The 20,212-nt window shown below is 43.8% G+C and overlaps 1 protein-coding gene across 3 annotated transcripts in view; it reads right to left on the reverse strand.

Annotated features, from left to right (window-relative positions):
* JARID2 (jumonji and AT-rich interaction domain containing 2) overlaps positions 1 to 20,212 on the reverse strand; it is a 329,755-nt gene that overhangs the window by 3,552 nt on the left and 305,991 nt on the right. For all 3 annotated transcript variants that reach the window (XM_074207417.1, XM_074207419.1, XM_074207418.1), the window contains 5 exons: positions 16,618 to 16,723; positions 15,195 to 15,377; positions 14,031 to 14,161; positions 12,830 to 13,013; positions 8,448 to 8,555 (listed from right to left, as the gene is read on the reverse strand). In XM_074207417.1, coding sequence (XP_074063518.1) covers positions 8,448 to 8,555; positions 12,830 to 13,013; positions 14,031 to 14,161; positions 15,195 to 15,377; positions 16,618 to 16,723 — 712 coding nt within the window. The remainder of the gene's footprint in view (positions 1 to 8,447; positions 8,556 to 12,829; positions 13,014 to 14,030; positions 14,162 to 15,194; positions 15,378 to 16,617; positions 16,724 to 20,212) is intronic.

A 20,212-nucleotide genomic window follows, 5' to 3' on the forward strand; every position in this document is an offset into this window, starting at 1 on the left:
TATAGAGGCTGTTTTCCTCTTTCTTTGCTGTCTTTGATTTCAATGATCCTATAGCCTGAGACTACAGAATTGCTATCACTGGGTCAAGGGTATGTAGAGTTCAGTCAATCAAAACTTTTAAGAGTGCCACAATGTGGTTTGGTTCATTTCTTGCCAAGACCCAATTCTGAATCTGTTGTCTCCCCTTCTCAGTGACAAATAACTCTGGAATCAGTCACATGACCATACTGACAAAATGTATTATAAATATATCTTCCCCCCCTGCCTGAAACAGGTCCAGGTCTGCTCTATCCTTAAATACCTCCTCCTCTTGATTCTATTGACCTATCATCCTCTATCTTTTTTTTCCCTCCTTTTACAGTCAAACTCCTAGAAAAAGTTCATTTCTAATGTCCTCATGCCTCATAATCTGGCTTCCAATCCCACTAGTTAACTAAAGTCCCTCCATCCAAGAACACTAATGATCATCTGATCAATAAAGGTTGCTTTGCTGCCTCTATCCCAGCTGGGCTCTGAGCTCACCACCACAGGCCATCCATTCTTCCTTTCCTTAACTTCCTGGATAGTTTTCCTTCTAGTTGTCATTATCCTTTTCCAACACTCTAATCATGAAACAATTTTTCTAAAAAGTCAGTGTCCTTGTTTTTAGTTTTTTAAAAAACGATCTTTGAGAGAGCTCTTCCTCCCATGAATCATCTCTATCCAAATGATTACCAAATTTATACATACATATCTCCAACCCTATTTCTCTTCTGAATTCCTTAAATAGCCAGCTGCCCCCTGGACCTCTGCAATATCTCAGATCCCTCAGTCTATCCTGAAATCCACCATTTGTCCGATTCTAATCTAATCCAGGTCTTATCCATTTTAACTCCACAATTTGTAACCTTCTCTTCCCTCACTACCAACCCCTGCTTCACCCTCAACCATCTCTTTCTCCAGGCTGTGTCCTCCTCTTGTACAATGCACCCCTGCTTTCCTCCAGATCTAAAGAATCTCTTTCTTCAAAGCTCAGTTCTTGTGTTTCCTCCCTTCCTCCCTCCTTGGATTTTTCCCATTTGTGGACATGTTGTAACTCCTTAAGAACTGTAATTAGTATGTGCTTAATAAACTTCTCTGGTTGGGGCAGGCTGTAAAAAGGAAGCTCTCATTCTGGGAACCAAGTTTGAATCTTCTGTCCAGAAAAAAAGACATTTTATGACATACCGGAATGCTTCAATTTAACCTGGCTAGAAGAGCCCTCACACATATCTAAAGGTATACTGCCTCTAGCAATGAGTTGATATTTAGCAGACTATCAGTTCCCCAAGGCCAGGGAATTTCCCTCGGGGCCTAATATAGTGTTTAATGCTCAGGAAAGAAGGGAGGGAATAACAATGAAGATAAGATCATAATTAGGGCAGCTAGATGGTACAATGGACAGAGCCCTAGCCTTACCAGTCAGGAGGACCTGAGTTCAAATACAGCCTCAGACACTTAATGCCTCACATAACCCTATTTGCCTCAATTTTCACATCTGTAAAACAAACTGGAGAGGAAGTGGCAAACTATCCATCCAGTATCTTCACCAATGCATCCATGACTAATGGACCAGGATATGAAATGATTATACCTACTGGCTTTACAATGGTTATGGTCCAGGACTATGGAAACTGAGAGCAAAAGTTGAACTTCATAAAGTATACATTAATCTTTTACAAACATAACTCAACTGATGAAACATTAATTGACTAGGGAAGCTTATATGGGTAAAACCAATGTGTCAAAAGCTCTCTCATGACCTCTTCCCCCACAGTCCTTGAATCTAGAAGGCTACAGGTTATTGTTGTTTTATCCAGTCTTAATCTGATGAAGCCACTTTGCGTGGCAGGACCATCTAAAGAAAAGACCACTCATCATGGGGGCTGGAACATTCTTGTCTTTGGTGGCTACCAGGCTTCAAACCTGATGTCTTAACCTCTTAAGAGATGAACCATCACCTCTTCTTATCTCATCCAAAAATCCCACAACTCTGAAGAGGGATAAAGAGCTAGAACCAAATTATGGAATATGGAAGTCATCACCAATCATAATTTACTCTGAAATAGTCCATGGGCAATTTAATTCCCATTAAATCAAATGACACCCATTCCTAATCCTCATTTTTTTTTAGGAATAAAACACAAATGCTTGACATGCTAGACTGCTGTTACTTATGGAGTTATTCACCCTTTCTGAGGCTTTGTTAAATTAGAAACTTATAAGTGTCAAGAGATTGGTAAAAATCTGGGCCTGTGTTTCCTAGAGCTTGCTTCAATGTGTTCCCAGGAAGACAGCCATCCCTTTCAGGTTGAATCAAGAAGTACTGGGCTAGTGCTTTGATGAATATCCTTAAGTTTTATTTTTAACCATATTCTGGCATTTGCTCTTTAAGTAAAGAAAGAGGAGACAAAGTGCTTATTGCCTTCACTGAACATGTTTTTAAAAAAACAAAAGAGATGCAAATAAGGCTATTTTAAGCTTTCCAATCTTATAATTTAGCCAAAAGCTGAGTAATTCTGCCCCATCCTATTTGGACAAGCAGCCTACTGCCCTTGCCAACTAACTACTCTTGTGGCTTACCTTCAGATCTTGTGCCATAAATGATAAACAGTTTGCGCCTCTGATGAGAGAAGAAAACCAACCAATGGTTTCTGAAGAGAGCCTGGAGGACTTTTTGTTCTTAACCCTCAGTAAAAATGCATTACAGATAAGGGGCTGTTTAAGTTTCACTACCCTAAGTGTTGAGTCCATGAAATGCCCCAACAAGCTCATTATTGGGAAAAACCTCATCATCCTCTAAGACTGCACCAGCCTCCATCCTCCCTCTGCCCTCAGACATCAAGCCTCCAAAGAAGGACTCTCTCACTGGGCCCTAGACCCCTCAACCTCTACCCACTTCTCAGCTCCCCTGCCTGGTGTCTCCCCCATTAGACGTGAGGCTCCTGAAGGATGGGATCTTCTCTTTTTGGGGGGTGGGGGAGAATATTTTTATTCCAAGCATTCAGCAAGTGTCTGGTACACAGTTATTACTTAATAAATATGAATTGACTTGACCTTCCAACCACACCTAAGAGGCAGAACAAGAGCTCTTCTACTGGGACTCTTCTGACATCCCAGAACCAACTCCAGAAGCCATTAAAGCTTTTTCTAAATTTCCTCTTCCTGTGTGTGTGTACCGAGTATTTATATTCTCCCATTAGGATTCTGGCATGCAAAAAGGATTAACAGAGGGATGGATGGATGGAAGGAAGGAAGGAAGGAAGATAAATGGGCAGGGGGAATTAAAGGATGGATGGACAAATGAATGAAAGGACGGATGGATGGATAGACAGATGAACAGACAGACGGATGGGTGGACAACAGAAAGGATGGATAGAAGAATGGATGGATGAGTAGATAGATGTTTCAGATTTGGCATAAGAAGAGGAAAGAATAGTTAGAGTAAGAGCCCAGATCACACAGTTCCATTTTTCTACCACTTGGTTTAAACATGATCTTGGAAGCTAGAGATGATAGTTAAGGACCTAGCCTCATTTTTATTCTTAAAAAGGAAGGACTTTTTATTCTTTTTTTTTTATTTTTTTTCCCAAGGCAATGGGGTTAAGTGGCTTGCCCAAGGCCACACAGCTAGGTAATTATTAAGTGTCTGAGGCTGGATTTGAACTCAGGTACTCCTGCCTCCAGGGCCGGTGTTCCATCCACTGCACCTCCTAGCATCCCTATTCTTTTTATTCTTAAAAAGGAAGGACTTCCCCAAAAGCTTTTGTTCATATGGGTTCTATCAATATTTAGCATACTAGCAATTAAAACACCTTGATATGAATACAGTTTTGAACCTGTAGATTCCCTAAAAGGTCCCACAGCACCCCCTACCCCAATCCTAAGGCTAACCCTTTACTTTGCAGAAATGAAGACTTGTTTTCAGACACTCAATCCTTTCTGTCACAACTGTCCATGGATGTGTCTAGGGGGAAGAAGGTTGGGAGAGAAAGTAGGAAGAAGATTCCTCCTAATGATCCCTTTCCCAACTGGAGCACCACAGCCCAAACTAGAAGACAAAAAGGAAGCCAGATCACTAACCAGGGTGTATCTGAGAGAAAAACATTTCTCCCACAGTGAGCTCCTAGACTTGATTAAGGGTGTACTCACTATCTGGTTGTGCAATAGATAAGAGCAAGGCGCCAACACATTATCGACCAGAGGTCAAAGTGAGAGGTCTACTCTATCTTGCTTAGCTTGTCAAGGACACACAAGGTTAAATCAATCCTTCAGAGTTTGGAGATGAGAGAGACCCCTTCAAGGAGAAATCCAATTTTTAGTATCTGGATATCATTCTGTTAGGAATAACTTCCTATTAGTGGGAATTCACTAATCAACACACTGCTGAGCTTTGCAGAGCTATCCGTGTTGCAACATGGCTCCCAAAGACCACAATATTCTTGTTCTATTGAATGAGAAAAAAGCAATAAGGGGTAGCTATGCCAGATGTTTGTAATAAAAAAATAAGGCAATGAACCTACTTCTTTGAGAGCATCACCTACTAAAAGGTTCCCCTTTTAATACAGCTTTCTAACAAGTACAACTTGATATAGGATGAAGTCTTAGGTATTTTTAAGATCTGAGAGGCTATTAACAAAAGTACCACATTATTCTCCATGGGAGTCTACAGGAAAACAAGAATTTATTAACAATAAAATGAGAACCGTACTGTTTCATAACTGAATAGAATGTGGTTTGGTTAATCAAATGTTAACAGCTGACAGCAGCCCAGTGCAGCACAGAAAGGATGGCGGTCCACATCTGAACCCTTGCTTACAATCGAGTCAAGGGGTGTTTAAGATGTATTCAATTTACATCTGGATCATTTGATTCATTGGCTCCATGAACAGTGTAAGCAAAGTCCACAGTCCTTTCTTTTGCAAACCACTCAAGACACTAAAATAAAAATGACACATGCAAGATAACAAATTTAGAACTGGGAGTGACCCTGAGACTATCTCCTCCAGTTCTTGGGTTTTAAGGATAAAGATTTAGACCTGGAGACCCTGGGAAGCTAACATTTGTGGGAGCTCCCTGTGGAGCATGATGCAGCAGCTCCAGGGTGTCTGGAGAGACTGGTCTCAAATGTGAGAAATAATTCATTTGGATCCCTTCTCTATTCCAATCAGCATTAATCAACTGAACATGATCCACAGGGATTATAAGATCTACATGTTAGCTCCCAGAGCTATGAGGGCTGACCATGAGAGTGACCCCTGTATTTCCTTGTCCTGGTGACCAAGCCCGGGGGGCAGCGGGGACTCATTTATAAGGAAAGGCCTCCAGCTTGCTTTTGTCACTACAGACTGTTTTCTCTTGACCAACAGAAGCAAAGGACCATCTTGTGATCACCTAAACCATGGAGATATTCCCTGCTACACCGCCCCTGGTGCCGCTGACACAGAGTTCGGCTTACTGGACACGCACCAGAAGTCCACAATGAGATTCTGCATATTTGGGGATCAGACTCTCTAAACACAAGGCCCTGTAAGGAAGGGGCATCCCAGATCCCTGCAGGGACCAGGGATCCTCTGACCGAGGGCCACTGCTCAGCGCCCCACCTCAGTCTCCTCGATGGCTGTCCAGCCCCACAAAGCCCAAGCTCCTGGACTCAAGACCAGCCTCTCGCCCAACGCTCTCTGACCTTCCACCTTGTGGTCTTGGGTCACTCCCTCAGCCAGAGTCGCCTGGGGGGGGGCAGGGGTGAGGGGTGTATTCTCCTCCTAGGACCAGGCCTGGTCCCCATCCCTAGGGCACACAGGTAGATCAGGGCTATGCCAGAAGTGGGGTCCAGGCTTCAGAGTGTGGGCCTAAGGAAGGTGAGGACGCTGGCCCTAATAATCACTCTTCCCTCTGGTAGCAACAACCAGTGTTTACTTAGCCAGCTTCATGCTTGCAGCTGGGACTGAATCCTTGGCCTAACACGTCCCCTACCCTCTCCAACCTCATCTGGCCCCAGCCCACCCTTCTACAGCAGGGGCAGCAAGCTCAGAAGCACAACCAGCCTGACCAGGACCCATGCAGACAGAAACGCTCCAAAATCCCTTGTAAATGAAGCCCCGGCTGCCAAAAATACCAACTGAGCTGTCCAAGGGCCTTAGAATAGAAAGAGACTGAACTGGTCAGGGCTTCTTCACTGGCAAAAGCAATGAGAACCATGAAAGTCTGGGTCTCCTCTGAGAGAGGAAAGGTCTGTGGGGCCAACAGGGAGTGTGGTCAGCAAAAGACAACACTCAAAGACAGCCCAGGGCATGACTGAAGCCGACGGGCATGACCGGGGCACAGAAGCAGCAGAGACTGGAGGCGGGGCCTGCGGACACCCGAGAGGTGGAGGGGCGCACCAGCGCAGGCTTGGGGCGACTGGCTCTCACACATCCTCTGCCCGAGTCCTTGATGTGCATGTGGAAAGCACAATATGACCTGACCCAAGGAACCCATTCTTAGCACAGTCTTTTGACTGTGAACCTGGTTCCTTCACCCCAAAACACTGGTTTATTAGACAAGTGAGAGGGTGAGAACAATTTCCAATAGTATTTGAAGTCAGAGCAACAAAAATAATCAGTCTACCCTCCTCTCAACTCCCATCAGAGGTCTCAGCCTTTTGTTCAGCATAATAACACAGGCTCGTTTTTATTCCAATGTGGCAAAGGAAGAGAAGTCTATGGTGGACTGAAGATCTCACCTATATCACTTCAAGAATATTACATGAAAGAAATTTCCCACTAAAAATATTAAAAAAAAAAAATCTGCAGCCCCAGAGAGGCCTCACCAAAGGCCAGGAGGTAGTTTGCGTATAAGAGGGCTCCTGTACTTTTCCACTAATTAAGAGAAAAGGGAATGGAATTTAGTACAAGGGCTGTACTTCAAAGCACATTCCTGAATTCTACCCAAAACCTAAACTAAAAGGGAGAAATGGAGAGGAGAAGAGAGACAAATATTCCAAATATTAAAACCACCATGCTTTCACATATGGTGTTTTGTATTTCCCCTAAATGCAAAGAGTTTCTGGATGGAAAGCTCCAGAATAGCTAGGCTCCAGGGCTGAAGCTCCACTTGGTGACTAAATTAACCAATATATAGGGACATTTGTTTCTCAGCCAGAGAAAACTCTTGTCGCTCCCACTGCCTCATCCCCCTCCCCACACCCCCTTCTTCTGCATGATTTGTGCTCACTGACAACGCTCCCCAAGTCAGCGGTGGGAGGTGTCTGCCCCAGTGCAGGGATCCAAACGCTCCCCCCAGACAACTTCCAATTATCTCCCAAGAGTGACACCCCAAAACTTGTGTCAGAAGTCCACAGGAAGGATCTGAAGAGAAGTGTCCACTGGAGGCTGAGCTCATCCAGCTACCTGGCAATAGGGAAGAAGCACTGACCACTGAACAAAGAGAAATGGAAACCTGAGAAGTGAGACAGAAACCCCAAGAGCTTCCAGGTCCCCCACGTGGAAAGTGTGCAGAAGAAGCAATCTGGTCGGCGCCAAGGAAGGATAATGAGGTGGAAAAGGACAGAGGTCTTCCAATAAGGGGATGCTCCACAAAAGAGAAGCCCTCTTGTGCTGTGGTTAGAATCAATCATCATCAATGACAGGGAGAGACTTATGTTCAATGTGAGGAAGAATTTCCTAATAATTAGAGATACGCAAAAAATGGAATGGAAGAACGCTGTGATGCTGAGTGACTTTCAGAGGAAGTGTTCAAGCAAAAGTTGAATCATCCGTCCAAGCAGACTTTGAGGGTCCCAGTGGCTGAATGTCACCTCTGCAAATGAAGCAGAGAGGGCTGCCCAGCAACGATGGCCAGTCGGGACCAGCACCCACCCCTCCTGAGCACCAGCCCCTCATCCTCACTTTTGTACCAGAGGCTACCTCTGCCAGGGGCAGTGGAGATGGCCTGAGTGGAAGCAGACCAAGGCAGAATGCCAGGCCCCAAATACAGACAGCTTTAGAACCAGAGACCGAGAGCTGGACAGGCCCCTCACAAGGTCATGGGTATCTGGATGAAGAAGAGGGTGAGCCTGGGGAAGGGCTGGCCAGCATCGAAGTCTTAGGCAGGGAAGGGCAAAACTGAGATTTCACAGGGGATTTGAGACACGTGCTGCCCCTCCATCTTCCCCGGGTCCTAAAGGTAACCCTAAAGACTGGTCCTACCCAGAGAGGAAACTAGGAATCACCAGTCATTACCACAGCCCAAAACTGGGGCCGCAGCAAGACCAATGTGGAGAGAGAAAGTCTTCCCAGGAGTGGAAGTCACAGCTTCAATTAGCTTGCCTCACTCCAGCCCTAGACACCTCAGCTGCTCCCCATCCAGAAGCATCCTGCAGGTGAGCCCAGTGACCCCCAGAGGGGTATAACCTTCCTCAGGGGATCAAGGAACCCCGAGGCACTGACCTCATCGTAGCGGTACATCAGTTTCAGTCCCCGACAGGATTTCTGCTTCTCCACGTGACGCAGCGCACATTCCAGGCAGAAGACGACGTTTTCATTTTCTTGTACAACCTGAAATGTGGGGAGGAGCAGGTCAGGGTGGGAGGAGAGTAAAGGGAAGAAGGGGCTGCCAGCAGGTGGCTCTGAATCTCAAGGCAGAGTCTGCTGGGCTTGCTTCCCAGGGAACCCCCTAAGGAGCATGAACCATCCCTTACAATTTAAAAAGACCTCTACTTACACCCAAAGAGAAAAGATATGGGCAAGGCAGACAACATCATCCCTATGGGACACAGGAGAACACAGGGTCAGAGAACTCAGACAAACCAGTGCCAGTCACACAATGGGAAAATGGAAGAGGTGGAGGCAGAAGCCAGGTCAGTATGGTCTGCTAGTGACTCCCGGGAGAGAACTCTTCCCACTCTTTTTTTTTTGTTTGTTTGTTTGTTTTGTTTTTTAGGTTTTTGCAAGGCAAATGGGGTTAAGTGGCTTGCCCAAGGCCACACAGCTAGGTAATTATTAAGTGTCTGAGACCAGATTTGAACCCAGGTACTCCTGACTCCAAGGCCAGTGCTTTATCCACTACGACACCTAGCCGCCCCCTTTACCCACTCTTGATGTACAATATGATGTCAAGGATCATGGACCACATCATCCTTGGAAGCTAGAACTCAGCGTGTCCTCTAACCCAGAGTTGGGTGACCCTGTCAAGTCACAATTTCTTTGAAATTTTGTTTTCCTCATTTATAAATGAGAAAGATACCAGACAGGCTGTAAGGACATCATTCGTAGCAGTTGTTCCCAATCCACTCCTTCCAGCCTCACTCCCAAACCATTCCTCACTGTGGGAATACTCAGGGTGGTGAATGAAGGCAGAGCTTTCTCACAGGACCCAAGGACAGGAGACCGGTGCCAGCAGCAAGAAGGCTCCCACGGAGCCCAACTGCCAAATGGGACACTGCTGCTTTCTATCATTCTCAACATAACATGTATTCAGTCATTAAGTTATTAATGAGGGGCAGCTAGGTGGTGCAGTGGATAGAGCACCCGTCCTAGAGTCAGGAGTACCTGGGTTCAAATCAGGCCTCAGACACTATAATTACCTAGCTGTGTGACCTTGGGCAAGTCACTTAACCTCATTGCCTTAAATAAAAAAAATTTTAAAAATTAAAAAAGAAAAAAAAGAAAGTTATTACTGAGCACCTGCTACATTCAGGGAGCTGCCATGGAGTACAAATCATGCTTCAAGTTCTATTCAATTTCAAATGGAAGGTGAGAATACTTAGGAGCTCTTTTGAATTGGAAAAAAAAACAATTTCTTAAAGGACAGCCCACAGATCTTTGAGGAAATAAATGTGACTTCAATATTTTATCATCTGAGACACTGATAATCCTAGAAGTCTGGTGACTTCTGTCTATAGATCATACCAGTAGGATTTTTCTTTAACAAGACAGAATGTGTATGGTTAAAGCCTTCTATCATTGGTCCTACTCTTAACATTTTAAAAACAATGATTCTGGAGAATGTAGATCAAATTTATGGATGAAATGGGAGATAAAAAATGTCTTCATGACATAATTATCCCAAAACCATAATGCAGTCTGAGGATATATTATAATAATAATGATGATGTTTGTCCTTTATTCTCAAAGAAGACCATGACATTAGGGGAGGTGATGACATGAATTGAATTTGAGTGAGGGGGTGTTGTCCTAAGTCACCAGCCTCACTTTCTCCTCCAGAGCCATCTGGGTCCCGTGTCCATATGTGAACCAGGACAACTGGAGATGGTCCTGGATGCGAGGCAATCAGAGTTAAGTGACTTGCCCAGCCTAAGTTACTTGACACAGCTAGTAAATGCCAAGTGTCTGAGGCTGGATTCGAACTCCTGTCTTCCTGACTCCAAGACCAGTGCTCTATCCACTGCACCATCTAGCTGCATATTGACAATATGTTAACAGAGGTATGGAAGAGACAGAAGATCTATCACATTCAGACATGATCAGGATACATCTGCAACATCAATGTCAGTTCTGAGTCCATTCTGAGGAAATCATGCCATTTGAGAACTGGTTGACAAATCTGAGGTAACTTGGCCCAGAAAAGAAATATTAACAGTCCTCAAAAATCTGAAAGATGATCATCTGTAAAAAGCATTAATCTTGCTGTACTAGAATCAGTAGATAACAACTTCCAAGAAGCAAATTCATGTGTAATTAAGGGCAAGAATTGTCAGCCATTAGAGCTAGCCCAAGTGGTCTAGGCAGCTTTGGGAGGCAATTAAGTTATCCCAGACTTCAAGTAGATATTTTAGAGGGAACTACTGTTCAGATATCGGGCAGTATAAATAACCTTTTACAGTTTTCTTCCAGCTCTAAGATTCTAGGATCCTAGAAAGTTGCCAGGAATAGAATGGATTAGATTCTAGGTATGGAATGCCATCCTAAATGAAATTATGTGCCTGGCAATGATTTTAAAAATAATTCATTTGTCACACACACTCAAACACTGAGCACAAGTTTCTGAATGAATATATTGTGCAGTATAATTATATATGCAATATGGAACAAGATTGAAATGCGATTGGGAAATGTGCAAAACTGAAAATAACATTAATTGATGGTTTTCAAAAGCCAATATATGTTTGCTTGAATCTGTTTCTATTTGACTTTGATCTAGGTCTTATTCCAAGAGCCCCCCCCCCAAAGGGCCCAGAACTGAACCAGAAGGTTAAAGGATATATACCCCCATCTATTACTGAGACTTTACAAGCTCATTCCATAGTCTCCTCTGTCTGTGCTAAGTAAGCTATTTGTCCCAGCTGAACTGGGGCTGATTTTTAAGTCACCCGCTCCTCCCAGTTTCCTAATGTTTCAACCAAGAAACTTTGGAAGAGAAAGGAGAATCAAGAGATGGGGAAGGAAGATAAGGGACTTGTCCTCATCTCTTCAGCAGAAGGAATCAGCTTCTTAATTAACCAGTCTAAAAGTTAAAATACAAAGCAGTATACTACAAAGATCTCTGGGCTTGGGTCACATGCCATGAGTGCAAAGTCACGGTCTCTACTCATTTATTTGCCTTCTAAACCTCAATTTCCTTATTGGGACAACAGAGATGCTAAGACTTTCCAGCTCCTACTCCCAGAGGCAGAAACTTATTTACCTGTAATTAAAAAAGCCCCCTAGAAGCATTCTAGAGCCAGGGGTTGTCCTTATAGATTGAGAGCAAGCCAGAACTGCCAATCAGGTGTTCTTGGGTATAAAGACGCTGAAGCCTGATGAAAGGAACATTGCGGACATGCAAGTGTGTATATGTACAAGCACCTATGTACACACATGTGCATGCACACACACACACACACACACACACATACATGCACACACACAAAACCTGATGCGTAACATTATCAAGTAAGAGAGGAAAAAAGAAGAGAAAGCAGGGTGACAGAAGGAAATTTCAACAGGCAGCAGTTGGTGTCAAAGTCTTCCAAGATTCAGGAGGAAAAAGACTGAGAATGGGCCATTATAGTTACTGACTGGAAAAATGACAGACTCATAAATCAAAAATCCCTCAAAGGAGGTCCCTGATAGGCAACCTGCACCTGCTGGTTGAACAATACATGACAGGGAACTCACCATTTTTGTATGTCAAATTCTTCCAATGGTATTTACAAAATCATTTTTCAACTGACAGCAGCCTTAGGAGAGGGCTGCAAATGGAATATACTAAATGGAGTAAATGGGAGGAGTTTGTTGACAAAAGGATGGAGCACGAGTTAAGATAGAAACTAAAGAGGATTGGGCAACAGGGCAAAGAAATGATTATTCTGAGGGATTTGGAGAGAGATGGTTTCGAGGGAGTTTTGTTGGGGTTTTGGGGGGGGGGGGCTACTTTGTTCTCTTTTACAAGAAAAAATAGACTTGAGCATATTGTACAAGCAAAATGGAAAGCCCCATTGGAGAGGAAGAGATTAGAGGTAAGGAGGACTGACTGATGGAGGAAAAGGTCACCAGAGAGAAGGACTCTGCCACTTCTAAGATGGAAAGAAATCAAATAAACTTGTTGACTGACCACAGAACACTGTAAAGTAGACATTTACATTAGTAAAGTAGAAGCTATGTTTTCTAAAGTGGAAGAAAAGTAGTGGTTTAAGGAGATGAGGAAAAGTTCACCTCAGATCCCCAGAAATATGTAAACTTGCATCAATATGAAAAGAATGAAAGATCCAGCTAATAGAAGTAGGGTCCAGCTAAGATTTAAAATCACGCAACGGTGGTGGACACCAGCAGCAGAGAGCTCAGCAGCCAGGGAGGAAAGAAGGCTGGGGATGCCAGAGCCATGCCCTCACCATGGAAAGGTAGCAGAGGTGTTGACAGATCTGACACCGCCTCTCTGACGTCTCTAACTGCAGCCACTTTCGAGGCTTTTTCTTCCCATCCGTCACTGAGCTATTGCTGTCATGGCTGCCATAACGTGCAGACGAATGGAGGCCAGCTTCAAAAAGCTGCCTTCGCTGCCTTAGCTCTGTATCCCTGTCCAAAAACAAGAGAAAGCAGATGCCCATTAGGCAAGTCTCACTTAGTCATGCAGCCCATCTTTTCCCCTAGCTGTGAAAGTTAATAGAATAAACTTGGTTCGTTAACAAACACATGTACAGGTAAATTGGGGGGGGGTTCCCCTTCCTCCTTTTTAACTCCATATCAATGCTTAGATTAAACAAATTGTTGATTTCATCAGCAAATGTTCGACCAACCCCTGTCCACCAAGCAGCGTCACCCAGCTGTGTCTCCCCCTTGAGAGAGAGGTAGCAACACTAAGCAGTAGGGGAAAAGAGAAAAGGATTACATTGGCGGCCAAGCGGCCCCCATCCCCTTCAGCTGAATGACTGAGCCTTCATTTTTGCCTTTTGGATTCTTGGCCTTAACTAGACAAGGCCCAAGAGATTCATCCTTAGTCCACTGTGGGACAAAAAACCTGAGATCACCAGGAGCTGGGAGGAGCACCCAGCCAGCAGGCCTGGTCACCAGGACAAGCTGCCCAGATTCTGCGGCCACGCTCACTTCCCCTAGGACCTCACACTTTCTCTGGTACACATGCCAGTCCCTGGTGCCATGAATCTCTCTTGTTTTGAAATAAACAAGACTGCTAAGGCCTAAAGTGGTCAAGAGTTAAAGGCTAACATTCTATTCATTCCCTCTTAGAGGATTAACATCAAGGGCCCCATCAGGAAATTCTGACTCCTCCCACCAAAGAAAAGGGAAGGTGAAGGAAAAACTCCATCACCCTTAAAAATATATAACCACCTTAGGGGGAAAAAAGAACAAAACCCACCAAGGTGCTCAAAGAAGAGCCTTGATGGTAACGGAAGTTGGGGATTGCACAGCACACATGAAGGAGTGTCGGTGTCCTCTTATGACCGAAGGGAGACTGGCCTGTGGCGGTTCACTAGTTTTGCTTCTACTGCTAAGACACCCCCCCCCCCCCCCCCCCTGCTGAGCCACTGAAGGGATTCCAGAGGCAAAAGGAGAAGAACCTCATATCTGGATTACCTGAGCTCATCCAAAAGAGCGGAGATGGTACTGAGGGTGGGACCGTTTTCCTTTTTTGCTTCTGCTGTTGCAATCTGATAGAGTAACTTCTCCATGGAGAATGGCTTGGCTATGTGGCGACGCTTCATTTCCTGAAAAAAAAAACTGTTAATAATATGGGATCTGTATGGGTTTAGGTGGAGTTGCTGGATGGTGTTTTGTTGGTGTTGTTTTTTAAGGAAAAGGGAACTGGAAGATGACAGAAAAGATCTAGGGACAATGGAACTTTTTATTTAAAGAGAACTGACAGAAATATCAACTGGAAGTGCAACTGAGGTTCATATAAAGAATTAAAAAGGATTGTCTATAATTTTTCAAATGAACATTTCCAGTGGGAAAGAACAGACTCATTAATTAATAGACTCATGCTTTGGGTAAAACCACCCCACAGCAGCAGCCTACTGCTGCTCTAAAATAGGAGAATATGAAACCTACAACAGCCTCCTCACAGATTATTCCTCAAGGATCAATAAACAGGTATGAAGCATCTATTGTGGGCAGGCCAGGCCTGTGGTAAATGCTGGGGACACAAAATAGGAAGAAGGCAGCCCTGCCCTCCAGGAGAAAGACAACAGGAATAGGACCCCAACAGATACAAAGCCAAGGAGTAACAGCATAAACAGGAAACTGTTAACAAGGGGAAGGCAATGGACCCAAGAGGGTTAGGAGAGGCTTCCTGTACAAGATGGGACGTTAGCTGGGACATCAAGAAGCCAGGAGCAGACAGCTGGAGGGGCTCGGTGGTGAGACGGCCCGGACGCCAGGGTCACCAGATCCAGAGAGGAAGGGGGAACACGGCTGGGAAGACAAGGCTCTGCTTGGGCTTTAGAGAGCTTTGCCCGTCAAACAGAGCATTTGCGCTTGATCCTGGAGGGGATCTGAGCAGCTGTAATATAATCATCAAACAAACAATGCACTAAATTCTTCCTAGGATTTACCGTTACACCTGGAAAAGCCGGGGTTCAAGAATCTTCCTTTGGGAGGATAGCTGTTCTGGAGTCTTCCCCAGTGTTTGCAGGGAGCGTGACATGCATATACATTCACAGAGAGAAGGAAAAGAGAAGGGGAAGGGGAAGGAGGAGCAAAAGAGAGTCTGTTTTTGAGTCCACTGTAAGTTATTTGTACCTTGGCTGTTTCAAAGCCCATACTTGTCCACTGGGTGGTAGCAAAGTGCACAGTTTCAGAAACACTGTAGCCGCAGCACACTTTGGACACAAAGGAGCCCGGAAAACAGACGACAAACTGGCCACTTTGCTGTACAGTCCGGTGCACCTTGATCCCCTCTTTGCACAGCACCTCTGGGGAGATCTAGGGAGAAGGGAGGAGAAAAGAAGGAGGGAGATGACGCGTAACAGCCTGAAACAAAGGCGTCCTCACACTGGGCCTGGCCACCCCGCTGGGCGGCGACTCCCTGGCTCCAAGTCTCAGCAGCCAGAGGCTCCGCTTCTCTATGTTGAGAAAACCAGTCAACTTCTACTAAGCAGCTACTCCCCCGTGCAAAGACACAGAAGGCCGGCCTTCAAGGAGCTTACAGCCTAACGGAGAAGACGACACAAAAACAAGTATATACAAAGCAACTAGGTGAGGACAAATAGGAAACAATTAACTGAGGGAGGGTCCTAGCATTCAAAAGTCACTTTGCTTTTTTCCTGTTAGTTTGTGCCTAGTTTGCTCATTTTTCTATTTAATTTAGTTCACCCAAACAGGTATCCATAGAGAAAGGGAAATCAAAATCTGAGTGACTGGACTCTAATTCGCCAAAACCCCTCTCATGGTGCGCCTCCATCATTTTCTCGGTCTGGGGATCCAAAGGTTTCCTCCTCTCTCTGTTCCACGCAAAGATCTTGGAGGCTACACTGACTCCCTTACTAGGGGGGTGATGATCCTTCAAACCAGCCCCAATAGGAAACCTCACAATGGTTTCTTCCACTCGCTACGTATGCATATAACTAAACGGCTGTTCTCGAGCAAAGTATGAATGAATAAATCTGGCTGGTCAAGGAGCTTTCTTGGACAAGAGGTGGTAGCTTTAGAGAAGGGGGAGACAGCTAGCAAAACTCATCTTCATCGCCACCTGCTTTCTGGAAATGAGTAAAGAGATAATCTTTGGACTGAGGCATCTTTCTCCAAGCTACAGTTCAAATACCTTTCTGGGGATGGCAGAGAGGAGAATAGAAGAGAAAGGCAGATGGAAATGAAGTTCAGGGGAGAATGCTGGCCAGAAAACTAGGCCTGGACAGGGTTACAGCAAATGACCAGGGACTTAAGAAACAGGAAACCAAGAAACTTCAATCCCCAAATTTTCAAAAGAACCCCATTGACTTAGGGCAGGATTTTCTTCTCATGCAACAAGAGGGAACTCCTCCTGTTTGCTTATTTTTCCTTCATTCCAAAGGAAGCTTTAGGGACCTCAAGCTTTTAGCACAAGTCTGTACTTTCCTTTGTTTTTGAAACATAAATGTAAAACAAAACAAAAACTGTGAATTTAATAAAGTCTTACTATCCCCCCCAGTTCTGAAATATGGCACAGGCAGGGGCAAGCACATACCATGACGTTACTTTCAAGCATTTCCAGCCCCGGCGTGCCATTGGCTTGCAGCAGGGTATGTACCACGTCTTCGAGTTTGTTCTCTTCCTCAGCAGGAATGCAATACCTGGGACAGAGAGAGACCTACTTTATCCCAGCACTCAGCCACTCTTCCACCTTTTGTCCCACAGGCCTGGGCCCAACCATCCTGTGCTGAATGTATAGATGAGAAACCAAGAACAGGTTCTTGTGGCAAGTCGCCTCAAACCCAGGGAGCAGGGGGTGGTTTGGACTCTACTCGGCAGTCAGCAGGATCCACCAAACACAGCCTTCGGTAATTCATTCTCCTAGCTCCCGGGCCCACTTCACACAGCAATGCCATAAATTCCCAGAGGCCTCTCTCGGCGGCTTCCACCAAGCACTCAGCCAAGCCACAACCCCACCAGTGATTCAGATTGCTCATCTTTTATGTATATCTGACCTACGCTGCAAGCCAGAAAGCTTTCAAACTCAAAACAGATGTTTAAAAATGCCCATAAATCAGAAACAGACACATCTGTGGGTTCAAGCAGCCTCTGGTCAGCCCTCCAACTCTGCCTCTTTCAGGCTAAGGCGCAGACTCGGTTTCTACACTTTGTCTGCTACAGATGAGATCACAAACACTTAAGAGAGGGCAATGGTCCAGGAGCAGGGCTCCCAGATAAGGAATCTCCAGGTACACCTCACCACCCCATCCAGGATTAACTCCAGGTGCCAACTCCAATTAGACCTCAAAGTTCTGAAATGTCATGAAAGGCCAGGATCACATATATCTATACAATTAAGGGTTATTCTCCTGTGATGATTTCTGACAAGGTTTTGTCAAAAAGAAGGAAAAGGAAAAGTAATTTATACCAATAAAATACATTTGGATTTTTTTTAAAAAAGGCCTTTCACAACTTCCTTTCTTTGGATGGAGAAAAGGCCAGTGCTAAGAGACAAGGTCCTGGTCTCTATGTTCAATATTGAATGATATTTCTGTTAGAAATCACATTTCTATCTTGCTCTAGATTTTAAAAATCACTTTCTTCCCCTAAAACTCTTCAAGGTGGGTAGTAAAAGGGATAAGAATGTTGTCAAAGAAAATGAAAGAAGTAAAGAGAGTCCAGCAAACAAAAAGTTTTAAGACTGTGGGAGACCCACTTTTCTGGCTAAAGGAGGAAGGAACAAGACTGTGAACTCTCAAAGTGTGGGAGGAGAAAAAAACAACAACCACAATTCCTACTGCACACAGGACCTCCATGAGGCTTGAAAAAGAAATATAAGTAAAGCACTCTGCATGTGGGTAAAGGCTACACATCAGTGGTATCAAACTCAAACAGATCGGGGGACCGATAAGGACTTAGAAAACCACAAATTAACATTGTATATGTTAGATCTATTTAAAAAAAACACCAAACAACATTTCTTAATTACATTTAGTCTGTTTAACACCTCTGGTCTATACTTATGTCATACAGGCAAGAGGACTACAATCTATTTGGGGGAAAAGGGGAAGAGGTATTAAAAGTAATTATAAATAAGCGCCAGATTGATGATGATGATGAAGACTACAGTTTTCGCTATAAAGAAAGACTAAATGGAGGACTTGAAGGAAGAAATTTCAAATATAAACAGCATATCCAACGGTGTAGAGAAAATAATAATAATAATAATTATAATAATAATAATAATAATAATAATAATGTGATGATGATGGTGATACCCACCAGCATTTTATAGAACTTTTATGTGTGTAAAGCACTTTACAAAGATCCCATTTTCAAAGATAAATGATTTTCCCAAAGTCACAAACCTACTAAGTGTCTGAGGTCTAATTTGAACTCAAGTCTTCCTGATTCCACAAGTCCAGCACCGTATCTACAGTGCTGCCTCAAGAGAATACAGATGCCATATTAAGGTAGGAAGTAATGGATTGAGGTCTTATACATGAAAGTAATGAGAGAAAAGGCAGGAGACTCAGAACTTAGAGGGTCTTGAATGCCATTTATGTTTCAATTAGGAAGTAGTGAAACTTAAGAAAAAAGTGTCATTGACCAAGAAATCAAATTCACTAGACAGGGGAAATGCAAAGAGGTGTCATCTGAGTAAGCTCTGTGCTAACAATTCACTCTTTGTACATCAATGCCCATTTCATTTATGATGATGAACCACTTAGTCCACAAGCCAGTCTCCAAATTGCTGTAAATCACCAGTATAACTTTTTGCTTTGCAGATTTTGAACAAAATAAAACAAACCAAAAAACCCCTCAAAAAACAAAATGTCCAAAAGTTTCTATTTGCTTTGTTTTCAAAGAATGGAAACTCTCCCCACCAGAGAGGACAGGGGTGAAAGGGTGAACTTGAATCAGGAATGTTAATAAGCCTCAAATAAAAACACCACCACACCCAGAAGGTATCAGCAGGAACATGCTGATGAGCCTTGGGGTACAAAGATCTATTTGCATTGGATCCTGATGGAGAAAAGAGGAGGGTACAGGAACAAGAAAGAAGGAAAGAAACTTGCTGCCTACTTTGACAGTAATTGTGCTTTTAGATAGCAGACTAATAAACCAATGCAAATGGAACTGGTGCTGGACCTGCAAAGGAGAAGGAATTTCAGAAAAGTCCTTGTCTTTTCTCCCCAGGTCCCTTTTAGGACAGTAACTGCTTCTCTCAATTTTGAGATTCAAAGAAAAAAATTCTTACACTAAGTTTTGGATTCTCTCTCTTCTTTTAAACCTACTGGACAGGCCTTTTTTGACAGATTCCATGTTTTAAAAGAGCCATATGGCAATTTCCCGACCTAAGCCATACTTAGGTGCTTGTGATGACATCATTATTCATAAGGGTCATATTCAGTTACAGTTGCTGGTGATGGGAGTATCCTGTCACTGTGCTTAAATTTTTTCAAATGTTATTTTAACTCCAGCATTTTCTGTTACTGATTTGTGATTTAAACACCATGTTTCTAACCAAAATCATATGTTTGAAGCAAAACCACACACCATTAAATACTCTGATTACATCTCTCTTTCTTCCCCCCTTCCTCAGTTAGAGCAGGCCAAAGGATTGGTTGTTCTATACAATCCTCTGAAATATCCCTGCTCCCATTCTATATAATTCCATACTGATAAAAGCCCATGGGAAAAAGACTTAGTAGCAACAGCCCTCCAAATGTCCCAGGGATGTCACAAAGAAAGGTCCACACATGGAGAGCTCCTAATTAAAAAAGCAGCCTCTCATCTTGAAAGAGTATTTACCCAACTAGTCAGAACTCTAGCAAGCCAGTCTGGTCATTCTCTACCTTGCCATCCCCAACCTGGTCCTTTAGATCATATTCAATGGAAAAATCTGCTAATCTATACTTTACATCTAAGGACATCCTGCAGGAAGTTCAATACCATCTCCCTTAGTCACAGATAAAGAGCCAAGAGAATTATTAAAAGTATAACAACAAAACAAATGGACATTCCATGTGAGCTATATTTGTATTTTATTGCCTGCTGTAACTTGCCACCTACAAAGTGAATTTTAAAATGACCTCCCAGAGACATAGACTCCTTGGAAGAAGATTGTTTTTAGACTTTTTTTTGTT

This window comes from Macrotis lagotis, chromosome X, assembly GCF_037893015.1.
Source record: "Macrotis lagotis isolate mMagLag1 chromosome X, bilby.v1.9.chrom.fasta, whole genome shotgun sequence".
Lineage (NCBI taxonomy): Eukaryota > Metazoa > Chordata > Mammalia > Peramelemorphia > Peramelidae > Macrotis > Macrotis lagotis.